The sequence below is a fragment of the Blastocystis hominis genome (assembly GCF_000151665.1).
Source record: "Blastocystis hominis, Singapore isolate B (sub-type 7) whole genome shotgun sequence assembly, scaffold_4".
Taxonomy (NCBI): Eukaryota; class Bigyra; order Opalinata; family Blastocystidae; genus Blastocystis; species Blastocystis hominis.
The window spans coordinates 379,158-401,247 of record NW_013171849.1 but is presented as its reverse complement, the minus strand read 5'-3'; the positions used below and the strand labels follow the sequence as shown (position 1 = coordinate 401,247).

Sequence of the window (22,090 nt, the reverse complement as noted above, 5' to 3'; positions counted from 1 at the left end):
AACAATTACACGTTCAAGAAGCTCGACAACATGCTCATCAATATGCCAGAGAAGGACGGTCATCATGTGCTAATACGAGAAACAGTGGATGGCGTTCCTCAGTATTCGTGGGGCAGTGCTTCATGCATCGTGAAAGCGAACGAAGCATTTGTCTTCGAGTACACACCAGAAGCTACCGAATCATTCAATGGCGAGTGGGGTGGTGATGGTATGCCGCCTATGCCGTCCGGATCGTACCTGGTGACCACGAATGTCATAACGTACCTTCCCGATGACATGTTCAACGATTGCATGTCAATCGAATCGGTGGTTGAAAAGGGTTATCGAGTGCTAGTCACGTTTGACAATACGCCTATCCTAGACAGACCGTACATCGATACATTGAATAGTCTTGTATCTCATACTGGTTATGCTGTTGTAAATGTTGGTACCTCTCCTGTCCTTCGTACGTATTCGAATCTACCTATCATGCTTCTAGGTGGTGTGAAGAGCATCACGATCGTTTTCGAACATCTTTCTTCTGGCTCCTCGTAATGGGTCGATGTGATCTTGCTGCCTCTCTCAATGCATTGGGTTCTTTACCACTCTTGGATCGAGTGACAGGCGGTGCTGGTTGTGGTTTACATTTGCTTGCCAGAAGTTCCCAGTGATAACACTTCTGGGTGCGATTGTTTCCACATTCTTCACTTCGTACATCAGTGGCATGATGTGATCGTCAATGTCAACAACTTCATACAAGTCCTGAGACCATTTGCTCGTCAATGATCGTTTTTCCAGAATGCGAGGTCTTCGTGTCACTCCAACATAATCACCCACATCGAATTGAGGTGTTGTGTCCTTTGCTGTCATGTTGGATGGTTCTGTTTTCTCCATGTACAAGATGTCGTTGTTGTTGTTCCAAATGTCATTGGGTGTATATCCGATGTCTCTGTTCTTCCTTCCATTGTGTCTACAAACTGCACCATCGATCAAATCAAACCATACACCTTTCCATTGATTGAATGGAATGAAGGAACCATGATGTGTTCCTTGATATCTCGAATTGTTCGTTCAGCTAGTACTGCCTTATTCGCTGAATCCATGTGATACATGTTGATGTCATACTTGTTCAAGATGTTGGTACGAAAGATGGCATTGGTGAACTCGGTACCTCGATCTGAGCAAATATGCTTTGGTGATTCACCATATGTTTGAATGATGTCCTTCATCGCATGAGTGACTTCTGTGGCACTCTTGCTCTTCAGTTTCCGAGTCATCAGGTATTTCGAATATCCATCAATACATACAAGGACATACTTGTATCCACGATTCATGTAGAATCCAGTACTCTTTTGTCTTCCTAACACTTCCTGTATCGATTTGTGTTGTTTGGAAGAGAAATCGATAAGATCGATGAAGTATATGTTTCTCTTGAACCCACTGATGATCACTCGAGTGGCATCTCTTCGTTTTGCTGGCTTCCGTAGTTCCTTGATTTCATTCATAAATGAACCGCTTTATTCAATGATTGAAAGGGATATGGAAATGGATGAGTAAGAGGAAGAACCACAAACTGGTGGTGGACTCGAAATGCAAGGACAGATGTCACTGCCTGTGCGTGTATAACGAGAAGAATGAATCAAGTGACGACAGTGGAAGCGATATATCGATCAGTCCAACAGAGATTAAAGTGAAATAGAATATAAATAGAAATGAACAGCTGGATGACTGAAGAGCGAAGAGAGATTGCACGACAATACGTGCATAACATGATCAACTCGTTCGTCGAAGATCCACAGGGTGCAGGTTATCACGAGGAGTATGATCCTCCGAATGTGTCGTTCTATTCACCTGACATTAAACGACTTCTCGAGAAAGCATGCCATGAGGACAGGTACTCCAAATGTCATCCCCAGTTTGACGTATTGCACGATCCTAACAATGAGATCTATGATATCGAGGGACATCGTGTGCTTGTGATTAATGGCACGATTGACATCAGTATCAATGGTGTTGCCTATGACCAGAACGAGTTGACCAAGTGGAACATGGAGGCTGCCAAGGCTAACAAAGCTAACAAGTTTCATGTACGGTTGCCTCCAAAGTAAAATGGAGGCTTGCATTTCACTTTGGGTTTACATGTCCCTTACACTTCCATGATGCTTACCTTCAGTCGAGTGAAGTAATGTTCGATCGTGGTGTCTCCAGAACGTATGACTTGAATTTTCATATCTACAGGGCGTACTGATGTGAATATGTTCGTGCTACTCAATGTCGTTGTTGGCACTGGATTATTCAAGTTTGCTTTAATGATTGTAGCTGTCTCGACACCCATTACGAGAGTTGGCACGCTCGTGAATCCTACAAGTGCCTGTTCATAGTTGTCACAACGAAGTACGGCATCAATGGTGATCATGTACGTCTTGTTGGTTTCCAATTTGATCGGTGCAGAAAGGTCTGAACCTTCCGACGTGAGTGCCTCGCTAACAACCTGGTGTCCACTTGTCCAGGAGGTGTACTCGAATGTCTTACTCAATTTAGCCGATGTGGGGGATAACGAGACTGTGCCGTTTTCTTTGACTTCCATGACGTACTTGCCAGCAGTGGATGGGATTGTTAGCTTGGACACGTTGGTCCCGTTGTTGTACACGAGACACTTTTCATTGCTAGTACACCCGAGGATGTCTTTGTAGACGATCTCAGGCGTGAGATTGGCAAGAATTGGACTCTTATTGCTACTCTCGATTTTGAATGTCGCATAGCCTGCCGTGGTTGGCAATGGTAAACCATAGGCAGCATCGTTCCAGTAGGTGACGATTCTCTGTCCATCAGATCCGATTCCTAGAGCTTCATGGAAAAGACTTCTTGCCGTGACCTTGTTGAACTGGAAGTCATTGTTCGAATCGGCTGAAAGGAAGAACGTTCCCGGCTTACTTGGTAAGAATAGATTCTTCGAATCACTCTTGGTCGAATTCCAGTTCGGTACCGCATACCAGTCCGACGTGCTCGTAAGTTCGAGTGCCTCGAAAATCACGGGCTTCGTCAACGCTTCCAATGAAGGACCACTATCCGGGTCAGTCGTGAGAATGAAAGAACCACTTTCTGGCAGATTGATCGCTCCGAACGCCGAGTTATTCTTGAAGAAGGGAATAGCTCCATTGGTTGGAATGGTAATCGATTGTCCATCGCTGTCCTTGAAATACGAGTTATCCAAGGAAGTGAAATCTTCACCTGCGACCGACCATGTGTACACATCGTCAGTCTTGGTGAGCACATAGTTGCCATTGGTCGACGGAAATGCGAACGTGTCGAAAGAGTTGTCCGAGTAGTACTGGATACCCTCGGTCATCTCCTTGCGCTTGAACACTCCGTTCTGAAGATATACAAGTTTCTCAGGTTGTGTTGGTGTTGTCATTTACTATGGCAGAGAAAAAATTATTCCCTACAATAAATGGCTACTACAATTCCTCCTGTGCATAACTACGAATCGCAGATTGTGTTCAGCAATCAGTCCAATAACATCAAGTCAACCGATGTGATCAATTGGACGATCGCTCCATCCGGTGATGACGTGTACTTCAATCTCTACAAGTCTCGAATGACGTTCAAGCTCAAGATCACCGGATTGGCAAATAACGCAACAGGTTCACCCAAGGTATTCTATGTTCCGGTGAAGAAGAACATGTCGGGCATCGTGAACAACACGAAGGTCACGTACACCTATTGGAATGGTGAGAACTTGGCGTCCTTGCCTCTGAGTGCAGACAATGAGAACATCGGTCAGATCCGGTCACTCTTGAATGCACCCACGGACAACAAGCACAACAATGTGGTGAACGAAGGACTGAAGGAACTGTCCTACATCTACTACGATGACCGTGACTACGATACAACCGATAAAACCGAGTGATCATTGGAATGCACACGTCTTCCACAGTTCGCACGTAGTCAGCCGTTGGATCGTCAATGATCATCGTGGTAAGCAGGTTGTTGTTCTGGTTGGTAATCTTCAGGTCCGATGATCGCACGATCGTCGAGTAGACCTGGATCACTTGGCGATTTCGCGTGATATCAATCACATTCGATCCACTGAACGAAGCAGGTAGAATGACTGTTCGTCCATCGAAGCCGAGGATCTCACGAATGTCAGGTGCATCTGTGAAGTCAATCGTGTGTGGAGACTGAATCCAGATACAGCCGAACGACGAGGCATTCGTCGATATGGAAAATGTAGTATCGGTCATCATATTGAGCAAGGCAATGATCTCACTGATCGTGTAGTAACCAGCAGAGATCGTTACCTTCTCGTCATTCGAATTCGTGACAATATTCGTCGTGTCCACATTGTTGAACATAGCCTGGGCATCCTTGGGTCGAAACAGGACAGTCATGGAAGTGATGTAAGGATTCTTGTACTTGTAGGGGTTGATCCAGGTAAATGTGCCGTTGATGGGTGAGCCTTGAATAAACATGGAGTAGTGCATGGTCTTTCTCTCTTTACCATAATATAAAGGGCAGATAATAACCAAGTTGGCAGAAAAAGGGTTCGCGCTTTTTGCGTCGTGGTCTCTGAGGTGAGCAATGGGCAGCAATGGTCATAAAGGCAGCCAGGTAGAAAAAAGGAGGTCAGGAATAAAAATGGCAGAAAAAGGGCCGGAAAAATTATCGCGCTTTATGCGCCATTTCCCTACTACTTGGGCGTATGATGATGGAAACGCAACTGTGAGAGTGATTTAAGTTTATTTTGTTTTGATTTGCTTCGATTTGTTTCAAACGCTTTTTGGTCATGGAGGTGGAGGATAATAATGGATATGAATCATTACTGATAATAGTTATCGTAGTGTAGTAGTAGTAAAATGGATTGGATTCTACGAAATAGGAACAATTTGGGGAATTCCAATTATTCTCAAGAATTTAGAATCATTTTCTATAGATTCGTTTTCTTTTTGGCTATTCTACCTTATTCTACTTGATAATAATTATATATTATGCAAATATATACCGATCTACTTACTACTCATGATAATAATGCACATGTAATAAGTGTTACTATTGATTCCAATGAGGAAAACACTGATATTTGGAATAACTGCGTTTCAAGCGAATTTCCTATCATTAGTATGGATATGGATAAGGGTCAGGCCATTTGTCTTATCGGTAGCCCTCATCAAGGCTATACTCTAAAAGCAAGTCAAAAGAATGGTAAATTGCATGGAGAGGCGTTTCTTTATGACTATGACAATCATGTTGTAGCAAGTTTGACTTATCAGGAAGGTGTTGCTAATGGTAAATGTACAATATATTACAGATCTGGAGAGATCTATTTCTCTGGAATCTTGTATAAGGGTTATCGACACGGTCCAGGAGTGGAATATAATAAAAATGGAAGTCCGATTTATGAAGGATTTTTTAAGAATGGTCGCCGAGCACCCAATATCAAGCTGAGGTCGGATGGTTCAAACTACTGGGATGAAAAAGATGAAAAAGGTAAAATGGTTTCACTATTTCAAACAGATGAAAATGGCTTAAACCATGGAATATGTTATTTCTATTATAATGGCAAGATTAGTAAGATCAGCAGATGGGAACATGGTTATGAAACAGAGTTACTAAAGAAATTCAATGGTCCTATTATGAAAGTGTTTAAAAACGGACAAGAAGTATATTATGGAAGGTATAGAAAAGAATCAGACTTTGAATATGATCCAATCTATCTAACGGAAAGTCAGACTGAGAGTGATTTAGAGGAGTCAATAGAGGATGAGAGTGATTTAGAGGATTCAGCAGAGGAAGAGTGGGGAGGAAAATGTGAGTGCACTTTTAGCTGCTTCAAATTTTACTATGCACTAATAATGATTACCATAGGTCTAATATCGGGTACACTTTATATTATATACAAGGCATTACTGCAAACTTCTAAAAAAGAACTTAAGTCGACAATTTGGCTTTACACTATTTTTTCTGTTTTTTTTGGGATATGTTGCATACTTTTTATCCCCGTTTGTATATATTATCTATATTGTGACTCTAGTTGTTATTTATAATCGATACTTGTTGTTATAGTTATTTGTTTGTATTCAACATACCCCAAATAGACTATTACCAGAAGAATGACCGTATACCAATTCATTTCGTGTTCATTCTTATGTGTATATATTGTTTAACGTATTTTTTTCCAAAACTGCTTTTCCTTTTATGATTATGCCCAGAGTGTTACTTCAATACTACCATGAATCAAACAATAATACCATTCGAATGTTCCTCTATCCTTTGAATAATAATTCCTAACTCAGAAACGAAGAAACGAAATATTGTACAGGATTCTGGACGTACATAACACTTGAATGAAATTATGGACTTGTAGTCATATTTCTAAATTATTAATCTGCTAAACACGCCAAGTATAATAAATGAACAAATACTTGGTTCAAACGATCAGAAGTAGAAATGGTACCACTTCAGGTGTATTCATTCACACACATAATATAAAAAATGCTTTGCCTTTACAGGACCACTATAAATCTCCTTATAATTCATACTTCCCCTATTTCACTCTTATTTTGGAAGCATCTACGAATATCTTTTTTTAATATTATGGACAAACTAGACAAGTTAAAAGATATAAAGAAATCAATTCTCCGAAAGAGTGCGCAAGGTTTTATCAAACAGGTGAAGAACGCTAGTTCTGCTGATGAAGAACGAAAATTAATTGCTACTGAGAGTTCTTCTATTCGTAACGATTTCGCTCAGTCCGTATCTGAATCCCTCTGCGAAAACCTTAAGAAGTTGATATTTATCTACTTGCTTGGTTATCCGTGCTACTTTGGACAAATGGCGAGTATCCAATTAATAAATATGACTGGATATGAAGAAAAGCGCATAGGTTACTTAGCCATGAGTCTATTAATCAATGAATCAAGTGATCTTCTCCTTCTGACCGTGAATTCGATAAAGAATGACATAGCCAATACAAATCCGTTCCTTTCTTTTGTTTGTTCTATTTTAGGTATATCGTGAGTCTCGCTCTGACTTTCTGTGGTAATTGCTGTTGTGAACCCCTTGCCCGTGATGTTTTTCCAGAAATAGTTCCTTTTATGCATCACGAGAATCTATACATTCGCAAGAAAGTTTGTCTGTCGATGATCAAAATCATATCTGTTGTTCCTGAATTAATTGATGATATGATCAAATCGTTACCAACCTTATTACTCGATAATGACCACGGCGTATTAATTTCTGGTCTTGATTTGTGTTTCACCTCATTTTGTAGCAACCCAACTCGCGATTTCGACGTTGCAACTGGCACCCAACTACATTCCAAAGTTCCGCAAAATGGTTCCCAATCTCGTGAAGCGTCTTCGTACGGTAATCGGCGGGAACGGCAAAGCGGAATGTATGGTGGGCAATGTTCCGGACCCGTTCGTCCAAGTCAAGATGCTTCAGCTGCTCTGTTTGCTCTGTGACGACGACAAAACCGCAGCCGACGACGTCATCGATGTGATCAGCCTTGTTTGTTCTCGCAGCAACCTTCATCATAGATCTATTCGAAGGCGGATAACAGCTCGGTCGCCTGGACGGTGGTGTTATACGAGTGCATCCGCACGATGCTGTCGTTCAACGTATCCTCGACCCATCTGATCGAGGCCGCCGGGATTCTCAGCAAGTTCCTCCAGAACAGCAATCCAGATATCCGCTTTGTATCGCTCTCCCTCTTCCTCCAAGTCGGATCGGTGCGTGTTTTGAACGTAGATGGCGTACATCGACGATACCGTCGTGTCGAGACATCGTTCTCTCGTGTTGGGATGTCTGCGTGAAGAGGACCCGTCGATTCGACGCCGCGCATTGGAGCTTCTCATCGCCCTCGTGCGACTCAACACCGTGGAGATCATCGTTTCCGAGCTTCTCCAATATTTGGTAGGCGTGTGGGGTCGGTTCGATGCAGAGCGAAGTCGTGGATAGCGAAGAACGAAGAGACGGAATCTCCAAAGTCACCTCGCTCGTTCAGCAGTTCGCGCCGTCGGCGATTTGGCAGGTCGATACGCTGCTGGAGCTGCTGAAACTCAACGGCGACACGGGCAATGAGGAAGTGCTGTCCACGCTCGTCGATGTGGTGAGTCACGAAGACGACGCTCTTGCGTCTTACACGGTCTGGATGATTGATTGCCGTGTGATTTGTAGGTGCATGTGCTGTTTAACGACATTCGAACGGAGCGAAGCCAGGTCGCCTTTGTGCAGACTGCGCTGTGGTTTATCGGAGAATACGGCGATTTGCTTCTCGAGCCTTACTACAATCCATCTGCACCTTCTTCTTCTTCTTCTTCGCGAAATGCCAGGAATCAAAAGAAGGGTGTGTCCTCACCGACTCATTTCGACGCTGTGCAGCCCAGCGCGATCGTGGATCTCCTCTACGACTTCCAGAACGATCGTCATTGCAGCGAAGAGACGCGTATGATCCTCCTGACATCCGTTCTGAAGCTCTCCGACCGCTTTGACTCCAATGATTCCGGCGAACTCGGCGAGCTCAGCGAGCTTCCGAAGATCATGGCGGGCTTCGAAGCGTCGCAGGAGTTGGAATTGGCGCAGAGAGCGTCGGAGTGGGAGTGAGCGAAGAGCGTGACGCGCAGGTTTTCGATTCTGCTGAGCGATCCGGATGTGCAATTGGACGTGCTGCTGGAGCGAATGCCGCCGTTGGATATCGACACTGCGCGCATGCTTCGTAAGGAAAACGAGCTGAACGAGGCGGAGGATTCCGAGGAGTCGTCGAGCGAGTCGTCGAGCGAGTCGTCGAGCGAGTCGTCGAAGGAAGCGATCGATTCGTCGTCGGAGACATCGTCGGATTTGCCCGCCAGCCCCGCGGCGGATAACGTCGAAGACCTTCTCGGGCTTCTCGATACAGGTTGGCTGTGTGCGTTGCTTCTCCTCGACAGAACCCCCCGAAGAACCCATGCAATCTCCCTCCACGCGCGAAGCCATCGCCGAATCCCAGTCGGAATCGGAGTCAGCGATGTTGCCGCGCTCGCCGCGCTCGCCGCGCCGCGTGGACAGCGAAGAAGTGTTCAATCAGCACGATTTAACGATCGTGTTCAAGTTTAAAGAGGGAGCTGCGCTGGGAGAAACCCTCGTCAAGGCGGAGGTGAGCAACCAGGGAGCGGAGGATGTGGAGGATCTGCAGTTGCTGGTGAGCGTGCCCAAGTATGTGCAGCTGCAGATGAAGCCGTTGTCGAGTGATGTGGTGCCCGCGCTGGGAGAAGGAGTGGTGAGTCAGTTGTTCCGATTTCGGAACCAGGAGATTGAGGAGAAGGATACGGTGGCGAGATTGAGAGTTCTGTTCAGAAGAAACGAGGAAGAGTTTGATGAGATGGTGATGGTGGACTGCTTTCCGAATAGTTATGTTTCTTATGTTTGGTTTGAAACAGGTGGTCGAGGTTAGTGGAAAAGGAATGGTAGTGATCGTAGTTGATAAATAAATAGTATATACTAAGGCTGTGAACATAAGAGAGTATGGTGTTAAGAGTGGGAAGGATTGGTGAAATGCACAATCACCTGAATAGTATCAGTGTGTTGCATATTGTGTCTATCTCGCAATATGTAATTCTTATTCAACTGGCAAACAGTGAGATAAAACGACAATCACATTAAATCGTTGGATTTTGTAAAATTGGATGGAAAAAGCAAAAGATATATAATAGAAATAGCGTCACCTATACCAAGAGAAGCGATGATGGAATCCCACTCAACCAAGAAAATACAATTTAGAAATCACCTTCTAGTGATTTAGGAACTCATTTTCCTATACTTCTTACAGAGAATAAGCAAAATAGGAAAATGCTCCATGGAACCACTTAAAACCATAAGATTCAACTAGTAAATATAGACTCTAAACTCATGATTATGTTTATGACCAAAGAAACAATAAAAAAACACAAATGATGCCGAAATGATTTTCGACATGACTTTTACTTTATTCATTTCCGAATGCAAAAGATTGTTGATTTTATCAGGTTTTATACAAACAACAAAAATATTAATAGTTCGATACTCAAGGATGTTGAAATATCTCTGGGTAACGAAATGAAAGTGGACGGCTGGGTTTCACTCTTGTTGAGTAACAATATATACGTCGTACTGAAATTCAACAATGGTGTATTTCTGAATGAGGGATATATGTTGAATGAGAAGAAAGTGTTGAAAGTGATCAGAAACAATCAAGTTGATGACATTTCAAATAGCGGAGAATCCATAATGGAAGAAGGAATAGTGGACTTGGAACATGGAAGTCGTTTTGAGGGGTGGATGAAGCCAGAAGATGACGACAAAAAGAAAATTCCTTTCGGATATGGTGAAATGTATGATGATGATGGAATACTGGTGTACAAGGGCATAATGATCAATTGGAAACGATTTGGATATGGAAAGAGTTATCATAATAATGGTGCGGTGGAATATGAAGGATACTGGTGTGATAATAATCGATGTGGGAGAGGGAAAGTGTATGATCGTAAGGGAAGAATACTAAAAGAATGCGAATGGTACAATGGAATTGAATATAATATTAATGACTATGAAGGAGATGGAAGCAAGCAAATGAATATCGGAATGAAGCATTTAAAACTGACCAACAATTGTGTATTAAAAGATTGGGATGCTTCACTGTTTTACAATTTGGAATCAATCGAAATTGGCGATGAATGTTTTGAATTAGTGAAAACTTTCAAACTCGATGGACTGAATCGATTGAAAAGCCTGAAGATCGGAGTCAATTCTTTTACAGAGCAGAAAAATTACGTGGGAAACGAAGAATCGAAGTCATTCCACATATTGAATTGTGAATCCTTGGAATCGATTGATATTGGCCTATATAGCTTTAGTGATTTTGGCGGAGACTTTGAATTGAAGAATCTACCACAGTTGCAATCTATCCAAATTGGTATTGTTGCAACAGATTCATGGAATCTTTGCTGTTGCTCATGTATTATTCGAGGTATTGCTATTTTATTGAATACTTGAATGATTAGATCTTCCAAGTCTGCGTACCGTAAGATTAGGTAATCATTCACTGGAATACTCCAAAGAAACTGTTTTCGAAAGTATTGCTTGGTGAGAGTTGAGATATAATATATAGATCTTCCAAAACTAGTATCTATTGATCTTGGTGTTGGAGCGCTTTGTGGAGTTCGAAGAGCAGGATCCTCGTTGATAATGCGAAGTATGACTGAGGTGGAAGTGAATGATAATATGCAGATCTTCCCGAATTGACATCAATCATTTGTAGTAGAAGAGGAAGCTTTCGCTATGTTAGTGCAGTGACGTTAGAGAGTATTCTAAAATATACAATATTGACTATATTAGACATTCCCAATCTTCAAGAAGTTACATTGGCTTCTTCTTTTGAGGAAGTGAAATCAAAATCAATATCGAGTATAAGGTTGGGTTGTTATCACTATTATCGTAGATGTTTCTCCCTTACTCGCTGATCTTGTTCAAGTCAAACAATAATGCCTTACCAGTGATTCCGTTTGATATGTTGGAAAGAAGATACAATGGGTTAGTAACTGGAGATTGCTATTTGTTTCAAACTCTCAATGTATTTTAAGAGAGGCTATTATTATTATTATTATTATTATTATTTACTTTATCACATCACTATATTAAAGCAAAAATAAAAATAAAAATATATATGGAATTGTCCTGAATGGATTCAGCATTACGTCAGTACATGCTATTGATATCAACATGTTTCAATCGTAGAAATAAATCTCGGAAATCTAAATCAATGGGTGCATTTTGCCTTGAGTAAGAGCGAGAGCAATCAATGAAGTTCCTTCCCACAAATCTACACAAACAAAAGCAACTCACAAAATGACTAGCCAAGCGATATATACATAAAATGCCTTTTACTATATTTTATGGTAAAAAGTCAATATTAATGGAATGGCATATATTCAGCATAATTTCGCTAAAAATAGTTCAGCCAATAGATTTATAAAAATTGGTTCTAGTGAATAACGTGTAAATAGTAGATGGGAGTAATGAAAGTGTGGAATAGATCCATAAAGCGAGTTAGTCGCTTAAGTAATAGAATGAGCACCCATAATATGAGTTATTTCAGTATTGGGTCACTTCTGTGGACTACTATTCATTATTTAGGTAGTGTAGAACGTATATAATAATAGTAATTCACAAATACAAAAGAATGGATCTGCTCGTTTGACATATAATTATAATTTTGTTAAGAAGCATTATGAAGAGTGATCGTACATCTCGTCTTGTACACTTATGGATAGCTTATATCGCTGGAATCTTTGGAGCTGAATATTTACTCGATGGATATGTGGCATCCGGTCACCCTGAAATTTTCGTCAAGAGTGGAGTGCAGTGCACTGCTCAACGATTCGATGGAAAACACAGGAATGAATTTCTCGTAAGGTATCCGAATGGTAGTATGTGCTTATATGAAAATAACGTACTGAAACAACAATGGCAGGAAAATGGAAATGAGCAGATATCAAATGAGTTTGTAACCTATAAGAATGGTCGAGTTGACTTTCGTCAAAGTTATCAATACATTTGGGAGCAAGCGAATCATGTTCGTTTTGTATACCACAGGAAAGGAATTCGAATGGAAATCTGGTCAGCTAAAACGAGACATATGCTGTATCATGGTGGGTGCAATGGTAGGGGAGAAAAAGATGGCCGGGGCATCGAATATGATGAAGAAAGCGGAACTGTGGCTGTGGAAGGGATGTGGAGCGAAGGAGTATTGATTGAAGTGATTCGCTGTTTCAATGGAGATACGATGACTGAATTGAAGCGGAACGGAGTAGATAGTGTAGATCCAACGAAACGAATTCCGATCTATGTAGGTGGATTTCGCTATGATGAAGACAATGAAACGTTTATTCGTGAAGGGAAAGGATGTCTGATTGATGAAAGGACCGGAACTGCTTTTCGAGAAAGTGACTGGAAAAATGGAAAGGAAGTGAGTGGAGTGAATCTGTTACATGGATGTTAAACATCAGCATCAGAATCTTCGGTACCAACAGCTTCAGGAGGTAAACCTGCTACAAAGCCCAGTGCAAGACGTAATACAACACCGGTTTCTGTATCCGCACGTCCAGAGGCCATTATTCCAAAATCTGAGACAGCTCATTGTCCTAGAATCGTGAATATTAGTAAGTATGAAGATTATGTTAATCTGAGTTTGCAAGTGACAGAATTAACGATTTCATCGAATTGTTGTAACAATGTGAATGCATTGAACATGAACAAATTCGAGTGGCAACGATCTATCGAAATCGGCGATGAATGTTTTGGATCAGTGCAAACATTCAGAATCGATGGGTTGCACCGCTTGAAAACTCTGAAAATCGGAATAAACTCTTGTACTTTTATGAGGAGTATGGACAAATGGGATAGAGAGCTAGCAAACAATGGATCGAAATCATTCCACATATTGAATTGTGGATCATTGGAATCCATTCAAATTGGTCAATACAGTTTCAGTGATTTTGGAGGAGACTTTGAATTGAAGAATCTGCCAAATCTGCATTCCATTCAAATTGGTGAAACAAGAAGTAATTCTTTCAACTTCTATTGGAGTTCATTTGAGGTTCGAGGTATTGATGATGTATTGCTTTTTGAACGAATAGATCTTCCGAGTCTGCTATCCATTACACTAGGTACTAGTGCCTTCCGTCACTCGCTTTCGACTGTTTTGGAAAGTACTGGATGAATTGGTGATGTGATTTGTATAGATCTTCCCAAATTGCAAACAATTCAACTGAGCAACGGTGCACTTTGCGGAATTCGTATTGATGATTCATGCTCATTGACAATGCGCAGTATGAACAAAGTAATGTTGATTGAATGAATGTAGATCTTCCAAGTCTTGGATCCATTATCAGTTACAACAGTGAGAATCTTTGGTATCCTCGTCGGGTGACACTAGAAAGTATTGACGAACAACGTTTTTTGACTGTTATTAGATATCCCTTATCTTCAGTCTGTTGATTTACCGGGTGCATTCAGAACAGTACAGGATAGTATCGTTTCAAGTAATATCTGATTGATTGCAGTTCATTGCCATAGATGTTGCTTCTTCTCTATCTAGTCTTGTGTAACTGAGGAATATTGACTTGAAAACTGATTTGAGGTTCTATTTGAAGGAGATAATGGAAATAGTAGCCTTTGATTGCTGAATTGTTTGTTTCTCACGTTCATATAATTTATCATGATATATCTGCTCGATTTTAGTATAACAATAATATTTGGTATAGAATACAGGTCTTGTTATGAAATAGATTGTTATAAGTTCGTTATGAATCACTTCCCCATTGTTGATTATGAGTTTTAACTATAATTGTAGGAAAAAAACTATGCACACAAAATAATAATTATTATAGATTATTGGGATACAATCTGTGATGATGGCAATAGATCCAAAATACTTTAAGAATGGAATGTACAAATACGGAAACAAATGTGGAAAGAGAAGCTTATGGTTGCATTGTGCTATAATGACGTTATTCTCTAAACACTTTTTTTTCGATGTATATTATATGAATATGTAACAACTGAGTTGTATGCATAATATGCAATGCATTTTTATAACTGTCAATCCGTCATTGGTGGATTTCTGTGATCATTCCATAATTCAGATATCTACATAAGAGATACAACTTGTAACTGCGCTAGATTCGTATTCGAATGTATATATACTAAAATAGTTGAGAGTACTGGTGTAATATCCACTATTCAGCTATATGATCAAGAAATTATAGAATTCAAATAGTAACTGCTATACTAGTAAAATACATTTAATGAAATGGATAAATAGCCTATATTATTTCATTAGGAGCCATATATTATTTCTTTCATATATTCGTATTTTTATTACCCATATAAACGAAAAGAATAACAATTGACATAGAATACACAACAATTCCAAAATTAAGGCTATTCCTACTTTTCTTTACCATATTTTGTTATATTATTTTACATTTATCGATAACACACATAAAAATACCTACTTTCTATGGTCACTTGTTCAGCTGTTGAAGGAAAGTATATAATAAAGCCATTTGTTTACAGTAAATTTATCAATTACTACAGATTAGCCCCTGAATCATAATATGAACTAATACAAACATTGATTACATAGATGCTAAATATCATTAAATGGCCCCTAATTTAATTATATTATCATATTGAAATGACGCTTTATAGGTCAGAACATAGAATATTACCTTGATCTAATTGTTAAAATACAGGAATTAACAGATCTATTTTTATTATCAGTATTACATTGATATGAGGTTCCTCTATTCTATTCTATTCATTCTATTACGTAGACCCTTTTCTTGATTGTTTTTGTTTAGTTTATGATGTTTTCACATTAATATGTTCTTCCGGTTACACATATGTTAAATTTGTCAAAGTTAGTACAACATATGCTAGTGAAGAATCATTCAAGGTGTATTCTATGAGTTCTTCACTTCTTTACACCAGCCCATCTTTTTCATATAGCCAAACCAAAACCATCGAGCATTGTCTCTCCTCCTCAACGAATAGCAAGTATACTCTCAAACTTCTTGATTCTTACGGTGACTCTTGGTCTGGTGGAGCATATCTAACAATTTATGGAAAGTATGATAACGTTGTATTCAAGAATTATCTCACCGCTTCTTCTCAAGAATCTTATACCTTATCTTTGTACTATGGTATCGAACAAGATGCAACTTGGAAGATGACTTCTGGATCTATTACAAATGGATGGACTGCTTATTCGTTCTCGGATAGTACTTGGTGGAATGCTACACTTGGCTCTGTTTCTTCTGTGTCTGTGTCTGGTAATCAGTATTTCCGTAAACAGTTCGTAGGTCTTTCTGATATGGCTGCTTATGATGTGCGGCTGCTCTATAAAGCTGGAGTGATTGCCTATATCAATGGAGTTGAGGTCTATCGTGACAATATGCCTGCTGGAATGATCACTTCCTCTACTGCTGCGACTGGAGAATACCCTGAGCTTGCCTATCGTGGATTCATTCGACCTGGTTCTGAAGTGGCTTCACAACAATCGATTCTGGCTGTTGAGATTCATTTCTTCACTCCTCAAACCACTGTCGATTTCAATGCATATCTTGCTATCTTGGCTTCTTCTACTACTGAAAGCAACTGTTTCATTTATGGAGAAACAACAAGTCTGAGTTCATCAACTGGAGCTAATGCAAATAACATGTTTGATTTCTCTAAGTATTCATATTCGTATACTAGTTCCAGCTCGCCTTCTGCAACTGTAACATATTCATTTGAAGGACCCAAACCCTGCATTAATGCACTCCGTGTATGGCCATATACCAATCCTTCTTATGCACCAAGTACTTTCATTTGGGAGGGATCTGACAACAATCAAGATTGGTCGAATCTGATTTTTGTGTCTGGAACAAATTATATATCAAAGAGTTATAAATTATTCGTAGGTGCATTGTACTCTTCTCTTTTCAATTATTATCGATTAAGGATGGTGGATAGTAACAATGATTATATCATGGCCTATGAAATACAATCTCTCATTTGTTCTATCCCAGCTGTGACCTCAATTACTTTTACTCCCAATACATACACTTTTTGGATACTGTACGAACAGGTACATATCCAACCCGATGTTACAGAATTCACTGCTTGTTCAGCGGCAAATCTGCCGGAAGGTCTTTCCATCGATTATACTACTTGCGTGATTTCTGGAATTGCGACTGAAACCGTATCAAATGCTACTATTACTGTGTATTCAGTTGTTCAGGGTAATACTTACACTGGATCGTTTACTCTTACAATTCAAAATTGTGCTGGTTCGATTCTCAATGTTCTTCGGACATATAAATTAAACGCCCACTATGAGAGCTTTGATATTAAAGATGCAGTAACTCATCAAGTTATCTTGTCTGTTGCTCCCAATTCAGGGCAACCGAACAATGAAGATTGGACAAGTATTGTATGCGCTACAGGACATAGGTATATTGTCACTGTTGGTACAATTCTGTCCTATTGGCAATCAGAGTCATATTTATATGTGAATGCTATATTGTATGAAAACGAATTTGAGACCATTCTGCGTTTACGATATGATTCGAATGTAGGCTTTTCTGATTCTCGGACTTTCAGTACCTATTATGCCATCCCAACGTATTCGGATTGGTATTACAAACATGGACAAGTTCCTACAAATTGGTACTCATCGACTTCCACAGAAGGATGGACCCAAGGAAACAAGAACAACTTCCCCTATTCATCAAATCAAATACAGTTGTACAAGAAGACATTCAATGTCGCAGATATCAGCAACATTGCTGGATTTGTTCTCTCTCTCAAGCACAAGTATGGTTGCATTGTCTATTTGAATGGATATGAAGCGTTCAGAATAGGATTGACGGATGCTACGATCAGTAATTCAAGTTATGCTGATAATATGTACACGGAAACTCTCTATCGTCAGATTTCTCTTCCCATCAATACCGTTCAAATTGGTGAGACTGCTGGTGTGAATTATATTCAGCAAGGATTGAATACCATTGCTATTGGACTCGTTGCTGCAAATGCAAACCAGAAGGAAGCGATCTTCGATTGTGCCCTTCGATTGATGGGTGAAATAAGGGAATCACGCGTCTTTGACTATTCAGTCACCTACAGTTTGATTGATGGAAATCCTCCAAGTGTTTTTTCACATTTCTTTGAGTATTCAATCTTTGCTCCAACATGTGAAGACAATAATCTGACTATTTCATTCAACAATGATCGACATGAATGGATTAATCAAGTAACTCTAAAGTTATATTATTTGCAAAATACTCAGCAACCTCGCCGGTTCGTGCTAAAGGCTCGCAATGGACATGATGATGAGTGGACAACTATAACGACTGTCACAGAACTATCGTGGTCTCAGACAGGTCAGGCACAAATTATAAACTTCCAAAACAACAAGGCATATAATCAGTATCGTTTTGAGAACATTGCTACTGGTGATACTACTAATTGTTTCTGGAAACTGAATGCCCTGGATTTAAAATCTGCTTTGACCACAATGACAATCCCTGATCTCTATTATCCGCCTACTACGATATATCAAAATATAGAAATGGGTGAAATCTATCCTAACTCTGAATACTACTACAACTTTAGTATTGAACCTGAACTACCTGATGGAGTTCATTTTGATCCTAATACTGGAATGATTTCTGGTACTGCCTCGACTCTAATGCCAGCTACTAGTTATACGATCACGGCCAATAAGCTTACTGGTGGTACTTCTGTGACTATATTTTCACTTTCTGTTGAAGTCTGCACTGGTGGTCGTTCTCTAATTACACTTGTGGCTCGTACTGACAATCATCCTGAGCAGTCCTCGTACAAATTGTATCAAGGGATTGGAACAACTGGAACTATTGTAGCATCGATCGATTCTTTCCCTGTATCTTCTGGTTTGAACTATGCTGATTTTTGTATGGAAAATGGAATTTACACTCTGGAACTGCTTGATTCTGCAAGTGATGGTTGGGCAAATCCTGCCGGTTTTTATTTGACTGTGGATGAGGGTGAAATGATTTTCGATTTGGGTCAGGTTCCAAGTGGAGTCGATTCTGTAAGCACGATGTTCTCTTCCTATTTGCCGTTCCAGATTGAGCATTCAGATTGGAAAGTCAGCTATGAATATGTGGAGAATTGGAATTCAAGGGATTTTGCCGATAATGCTTGGGCATCGACAAAAGCTAACCATATAGGTTCCAATTTTGAAATCACTACTTACATTCGTAAGGAGGTGAACATTATTGATATTGCCAATTATCATGTGCTGAATGTTCGTGTGAAATACTCAGGAGGAGTTGCTGCCTATTTCAATGGCAAAATAGTAGCTCGCTTTAATCTGGATGAGAATTTCAGTTCGGAGTCAATGTCACTCGCTGTTCATAATGCAAATACATTTTCTAAATTCCATGTTATCCTGAGCACTGTTGGAGGAATGAGTGGTAAAAACATCGTGGCATTTGAAATCCATCGCCCTATTGGTCAATCATCGTCCTCTCCTGTTGTGTTTGATGCTACCGGTGTTTTTGGAGTGAATGACTGCTCGATTGTTGTTGACTCGTTTGCTAATATTGACGGATCTACTGCTAGTTCCACCAATCTTGAAGATTTCCTGGATCTGAATCCCGTAACATTTGGTTTTCAGCCCAATGAAGTTGGGAGCTATCTTTACTGGGAAGTGGAAAACCTGGAAGGCACCAAATTCAACAGTATTGGAATCCACGCTGCTTATTCTGTCACTGAGTTAGGATTCTCGCTCTATGTCCGAAATAATTCCACTCAAGAGTACACTTCCGCATTGGCTGTCTTGGATCAACGACTTCTCGCTTTAACTCGCAATGTTTGGGCAGTTCCTGTTGGAACTGCTGGATTCAGCAAATTTCGATATGAAGTAGATGTTCCAGCATCTGATGGTGTTTCTGTGAATTCGTATGTTCTTCAGTATTGCAAAGCAAGTGGGAATGGAACTTGTCCTGCAGATGGGAAGTATCCTTCCGTAGGAGAAGGTGAGATATCTCCTGCTGAATGTGAATATGGATATAGAGGTTATTTATACCGAGTATGCACCAATGGACAACTAGGAGAAGTCAAATATGAAAAATGTATTCAGAAAATCCCAGAAAAACTGGAATACTCCGCAGAAATCTTCAAGTTAGCATTAGGAGCAAATGTCACAATCCCATCTCCGAGTTATGTGAATATTATTGAAAGGTTCTTTTTGGAAGAAAACCAGGAACTGCCTGTGGGATTGTCACTCAATATGATAACTGGCGAAATCACTGGAATACCTTCAACTGAACTCAATTTGACAGTCTTTACTGTCTATGGAGAAAACCAATCGGGTGTAACATTCACAAAGATATATATTTCTGTCAATCAGGGAGTTTGTGAAGCAGAGGGAAGCTTTGCAACTACACGTGCAGGCGAAGTGGCTGTTTTTGATTGTGGACTCCTTGGTTCTTACGTGGGAAAGATAAAGAGAGAGTGTAAGTTGGGAAAAGCGAATGGAGAATGGCAGAAAATAACCGGATTTTGCATGCCTGTTTCTGTCATCGTTATTATCGTAGTTGTGATTGTACTCATTATTGTTGTTAATGTGGTCGTGATTGTATGTGTAACAAAGAAGAAAAACAGTGGTGTAGTATCAAGGAAGGCAGATTACTCAAGGATGCCATCTAAGGTTTTGCCTAAAGCTGTGGAAAATGTAGTTTGCAAAACTGAGCCTGTAGAAGTGTCCGGTATTGTAAAGGTTTTATAAAAGCTATCTTTCTATGTGAAACGATTCTAAGTGTTCAAGGTGTATAAATCACTTGTTTGATGAAAAAACATCCATATCCATATCCATGTATATATATATTTATAACATATTACAATTCATATTCCCTCATTCCGATACAATTCACAACACACATTACTCATGTCTCCCTCTCCTTCATTTCCTCACTTTTCTATATTCATGACATAGCAGTCCAATCATTATTGAAGTAAAGGACGAGGACGGCTACTAAACAACAGTTTTTCGGTGATTACTGCCTCAACGATGTATTCTCTCTGAATCGTTTCTATAGAATCACCTGCTCCTGACTTCATTAAAACTAATCAAAAACAAAGGAGAATAGATACTGGCAATAGGCTTATTCAGCTTTACTACAGTTCCTTCACACAGATGATTTCCAATCGTTAGTGCAGGCTTTCCCTACAAAATAAAGAGACTCGCGATCAAGTACGTTGATCCATTCGATTGTTCCCAAATTCCGAGAGTTCAGAGGTCCTCCATCAATATCATGCAACGTTCCTTGCAATTCTACGAATACCCACTATTTTTCACCTCCTCACTCTTCTCGTACTTTTTCCTTGTCACTACCAGGATAACGAATCGGAATACAAATCATTCCTGATAATACAGAATTTCTTGTGAAAATGAAACAACAGCTCATAAATGCTTTAATTCTTTACAGAGTATTTGCTATATACAAATACACTACTCTTTAGAAGAAACGATCCTTCAATGCTGTATCTTGGATCGAGAAGAAATGTAAACTCTTCAATGACTATATGCGTCAGTGTGGATTAAAAGCTGCAGTGTACACACCGATTTACTCCTCAATGATAGAGTTTCTGTTTCCGGTGGTATTGATTCGGCGGTAACACTTGGATTGATGAAACATGCCATGGAAATGGAGGATTCCCCCATTCAGCGCATCCTTGGCATCTCGCAGCCAATTCACAGCTCCGCATGGGCATACAACCGAGCCATGGAGTGTGGAAAAGCGCTAGGCGTGGATATCATCGTCGTGGATCAGACTTCCGTCTTCGATTCGCTCGTTCCTCTCTTCTTCTCCCCTTTTCATTCCTAGAAAACCCTCGTCGACACCGCAACAGGAATTATCGGAAACGATTTTTCCTCCGGACAGCTTCGCTCCTACATGGCATCCTCTTCCGCGCCTCGCCTCATCCCTAGCGCACGCCCGTGGGCTACTACGTGTCCCAGCTGCTCAGCCAGTCGGGCACTCCCTGCGTGGTGATGGGCACGGGCAACCGCGACGAGGACGGCTATCTGGGCTACTTCTGCAAGGCGGGCGACGGCGTCGTCGACGTTCAGCTCATCGCCGATCTCCACAAGAGCGAGGTCTTCGCGGTGGGCAGAGCGCTGGGCGTGCCGGCCAGCATTCTGGAGTCTCCGCCTTCGGCGGATCTGTGGGAGGGACAGACGGACGAAGAGGAGCTGGGAGTGTCGTACGATTTCGTGGAATTGTTCACGGGGTGGTTCTTGCCGCTAGGAGAGGAGGAGAGGAGGAGATTTGTGGAGGGGCTGGAGGAGGAGAGTCGGGAGGAGTGGGAGAGATGCAGAGCGATCTGTGAGAATGTGCATCGAAGGAATAGTCACAAGTTGAACGGTCCCAAGAATTTGAATGTGCTGTGACGTGGTTCATGAGTGTTTGTGATGTTTGAGACAACAAGGAATCAACAGGAAATGCTGGTTTTTCCTTCATTGCCATACTTTCCATTCAAATTCAGCCTACAAATCCACACA

At 40.6% G+C, this 22,090-nt stretch overlaps 3 protein-coding genes across 3 annotated transcripts; 2 read left to right on the top strand and 1 right to left on the bottom strand.

Annotated features, from left to right (window-relative positions):
• Window positions 1–6,471: 6,471 nt before the first annotated feature.
• Window positions 6,472–8,583, top strand: GSBLH_T00003748001 (uncharacterized protein; the record flags this gene model as incomplete). Its single annotated transcript, XM_013042536.1, has 7 exons — window positions 6,472–6,956; window positions 6,986–7,271; window positions 7,303–7,488; window positions 7,518–7,700; window positions 7,729–7,893; window positions 7,922–8,125; window positions 8,158–8,583. The coding sequence occupies 7 exons, from the start codon at window positions 6,472–6,474 to the stop codon at window positions 8,581–8,583; spliced, it is 1,935 nt and encodes a 644-aa protein (XP_012897990.1).
• An 11,949-nt stretch (window positions 8,584–20,532) lies between these two features.
• GSBLH_T00006704001 (uncharacterized protein) lies at window positions 20,533–20,948 on the bottom strand (the record flags this gene model as incomplete). Its single annotated transcript, XM_013042535.1, has 4 exons — window positions 20,533–20,651; window positions 20,680–20,752; window positions 20,784–20,873; window positions 20,904–20,948. 4 exons carry the CDS (start codon window positions 20,946–20,948, stop codon window positions 20,533–20,535), a joined length of 327 nt encoding a protein of 108 aa, XP_012897989.1.
• Window positions 20,949–21,111: 163 nt separating this feature from the next.
• On the top strand, window positions 21,112–21,979 carry GSBLH_T00003747001 (uncharacterized protein; the record flags this gene model as incomplete). The annotated part of the gene is made up of 4 exons (XM_013042534.1): window positions 21,112–21,140; window positions 21,170–21,380; window positions 21,414–21,526; window positions 21,556–21,979. The coding sequence occupies 4 exons, from the start codon at window positions 21,112–21,114 to the stop codon at window positions 21,977–21,979; spliced, it is 777 nt and encodes a 258-aa protein (XP_012897988.1).
• Between the last annotated feature and the right edge of the window lie 111 nt (window positions 21,980–22,090).